Source organism: Phaseolus vulgaris, chromosome 10, assembly GCF_000499845.2.
Source record: "Phaseolus vulgaris cultivar G19833 chromosome 10, P. vulgaris v2.0, whole genome shotgun sequence".
In the NCBI taxonomy this organism is placed as follows: Eukaryota; Viridiplantae; Streptophyta; class Magnoliopsida; order Fabales; family Fabaceae; genus Phaseolus; species Phaseolus vulgaris.
The window spans coordinates 4424065-4427141 of NC_023750.2; the positions used below are offsets into that span (position 1 = coordinate 4424065).

Sequence of the window (3077 nt, forward strand, 5' to 3'; positions counted from 1 at the left end):
ACTTTAACATCAAATAAAAAATGCTTAATTTTATTTATTTTTTACGAAAACATTATGATATTTTTTATTTGCAATAAAATATGCTTTAATGTACTCTAAATGCTGATTAAAAGTAAGAATATTTTAATAAGAAATAGAATGGAGAAATAAATGAAATAAATGTAATAAATGTGTTCACATTAATGACATACCAAACATTGTTTAATTTCAAGAAGCAATAAATAATTCCCTTTCTTTCTCTTCCAAATTCCAAAATCAATCTCACTTTTTTGTGCCATCCACAAGCCTTCACTTCTGTTATATATCTCTCTTCATTCTTCATTCTTCATTCAAAACTAATCCAACTTCATCTTTTTCTCTCTCTATCTTTTTTCTCTCTCTCTCTCTCAAGAGTTCATCAATGGCATTTCATTCACCTTTCACAACCACTATTGCTCTTTCTTTCTTACTTTTCCTTTCTCTCTTTTTCACTTCTTCCCATTCTGCCCTCACCTGCGCCTCCTTTAAGCTTCCGGCCAACCGGACCTACGCCAACTGCGCCGCCCTCCCCACCCTCGGCGCCATCCTCCACTACTCCTACAACGCCACCAACCGCACCTTCGCCGTCGCGTTCGCCGCGGAGCCACCCAAACCCTCCGGGTGGGTCGCCTGGGGACTCAACCTGGCGGGCGGCGGCATGATCGGCACGGAGGCCTTCATTGCGCTCCCCGCCACCGCCGGCGGCAGAACCCTCCACCGCTACAACCTCACTTCCTACAAGGGCATCGACGAAGTCAAAGCCTTCGCCTTTGAATCGTGGGACCTCGCCACGGATGAGGCTGGCGGCGTTGTGTCGATCTACGCCGTCGTCGCCATTCCGGAGAAGGCTGGGAACGCGACCCACGTGTGGCAGGTGGGACCCACCAAGGACGGGAAGCCGATGATCCACGACAGCAAGCCGGATAACCTGCAGGCCAAGGCGGCGCTGCCGGAGGCGCTGGTGCCCGCCGCAAGTGGGAGTGGAAACAGTAGCGGAAGTGGGAACGCCACCGCGCCGACCGCCGCGGGTGGAAATAAGAGTGGTGTGAGTGAGAGGTTTGGAGTTGGGTTTTACTTTGGGTTGGTTGTTGCCTTGGTCATTGGTGTTGTTGCTCTTTGAAGTCATTTTTTTTTACTTTTTATTATTACCTGTATCATTTAATAATTTTTACTCAACTGAGTTAAAGTTAACTGAATTTTTTTTTTATATTTATTCTAGGAATTTCTTTTAATCCACTGCCATGATTTTTAAGTTTTTTTTTTCTTATTTTTCATTTTAGATTTTATCCATAATTTTGATTATCTTCGTGTTTTATCATTAAACTTTATCTTTGATTCAATTTTTCAAAGGAATGTATGCAGTCTATTGTACTAAAAAAAGTGTTTAGTTTATTTTCTTTGGTTTCAGTAATCATTTACTTTAATATAATACTCAATTTTTTATTAACTAATTTTTCATTATCTTGTCGTGGAAAAACAACAAATTACTATAAATTTGAGTTTGAGCAAGACCAATTAAAATTGCAAACAAAACAGTCATAAATTGGCATTATTACTCTAAAATTATCTTCATTGTATTTAAAATCAGAGTGGATGAGTAAGCTCTGGCATCTTTAATGGGATTTCTCAATAATCTTTATGTTATTAAGTTATACTAATTATGACATTTTTGGGAAAAATATAAATTAGTCATAAATTTTATTAAAAGAATTAATGAACCAGATAATTATAAATGGCTCTTCATAAACAGAGACCAAAATACTCTGTCAGAATGATCTGTCAAAATGATCTTGAAGGGAGTAATACATTTGAAGACTAATTTTCTCAATATTAAGTTGAGATCTAATTGTGTCAAAATGTAAAATTGTAAATTTTAAAATTTAAATATCAAGATTGATGATAAAAGACTACAAGAAAATTATTAAAAGTTAACACTAAAATAAATCATTGAAAATCAGCATGAAAATTTAGAAGTTATTTATTAATAGAAACTAATTTAAAAATTAATATTTTTTTAATTTTTAAAATAATATTTAATTTAGTTACTTAAAAAACTAATTATTTTTTTTCTAAAATTGATTTGTGTTTAATAATTTTTTTATAGGAAGATAAAAAAAATTACAAATTGACCAGCGGTTTTAATTCTGCTATATGCAACCATAACTGAAGAATATTCAACTGTTACTATAATTAAAAAAAAATATTTAACTGTTTTTTTATTAATGGTTGACACTAATGATATTCAAAAACTAAGTGGAGTTTAATTAGTAGTGGTGGCTTATGTTAGATAAGGTTTGATTTAACGCTATATTGGATATAAATAAATCAAATATGTTGGAAGGGAAACTGATAAATTATTTTGATGATGAATAATCCATAGCAATATATTATGATTGAAAAAAATAATAATTGTAATTTCAGAAAATTTACAATTAAATTTTATTTTTCACACAATTTTAATTATCTATAAATTTATTTCTTGAACCGCACAAGAATTATTCATAAATCTTTTATTACTTTCGACATGACATAATAATAATAATAGGAGAAAACTCATTATACTTGTGATTTTTTTTTACAGAGTTATGAACAATTGAAAATAAAACATTAAAATTGTGTAAAGAAATTTCAGATAACTGAAAATTAAGGAACTAACAACAGAAAAAGAATTTAGAGACCAAATTTATGGATTTTGTAAACACATATGCCAAAATTATAATTAAACTAAAAACATAGTAAGTTGAGTTTGAAAAGTGTTGGAAATCCTATATCGACTATAGATGACAATTCATTATATATAAGTCAATAAAAATTTAACTACATCGACTATAGATGACAATTTATTATATATAAGTGAATAAAAATTTTACCTCATCAGCCGTGTGTTGGAAATCCTACATCGACTATAGATGACAATTCATTATATATAAGTGAATAAAAATCTCACCTCATAAGCCGATTTTATGAGGTTGAGTTAAAATTAAAATTCACTTTTATATATAAAAAGATAAAATATATAAAGATTCAAAAGAGACGTAGATTGTGTTTTGTATATATAT

General features: G+C 31.7%; 1 protein-coding gene across 1 annotated transcript; it reads left to right on the forward strand.

Moving 5' to 3' along the window:
• The first annotated feature begins 236 nt into the window (after positions 1 to 236).
• LOC137818634 (auxin-induced in root cultures protein 12) lies at positions 237 to 1214 on the forward strand. Its single transcript, XM_068622168.1, has one exon. The coding sequence runs from the start codon at positions 401 to 403 to the stop codon at positions 1136 to 1138; it is 738 nt and encodes a 245-aa protein (XP_068478269.1). The 5' UTR covers positions 237 to 400; the 3' UTR covers positions 1139 to 1214.
• Positions 1215 to 3077: the final 1863 nt, after the last annotated feature.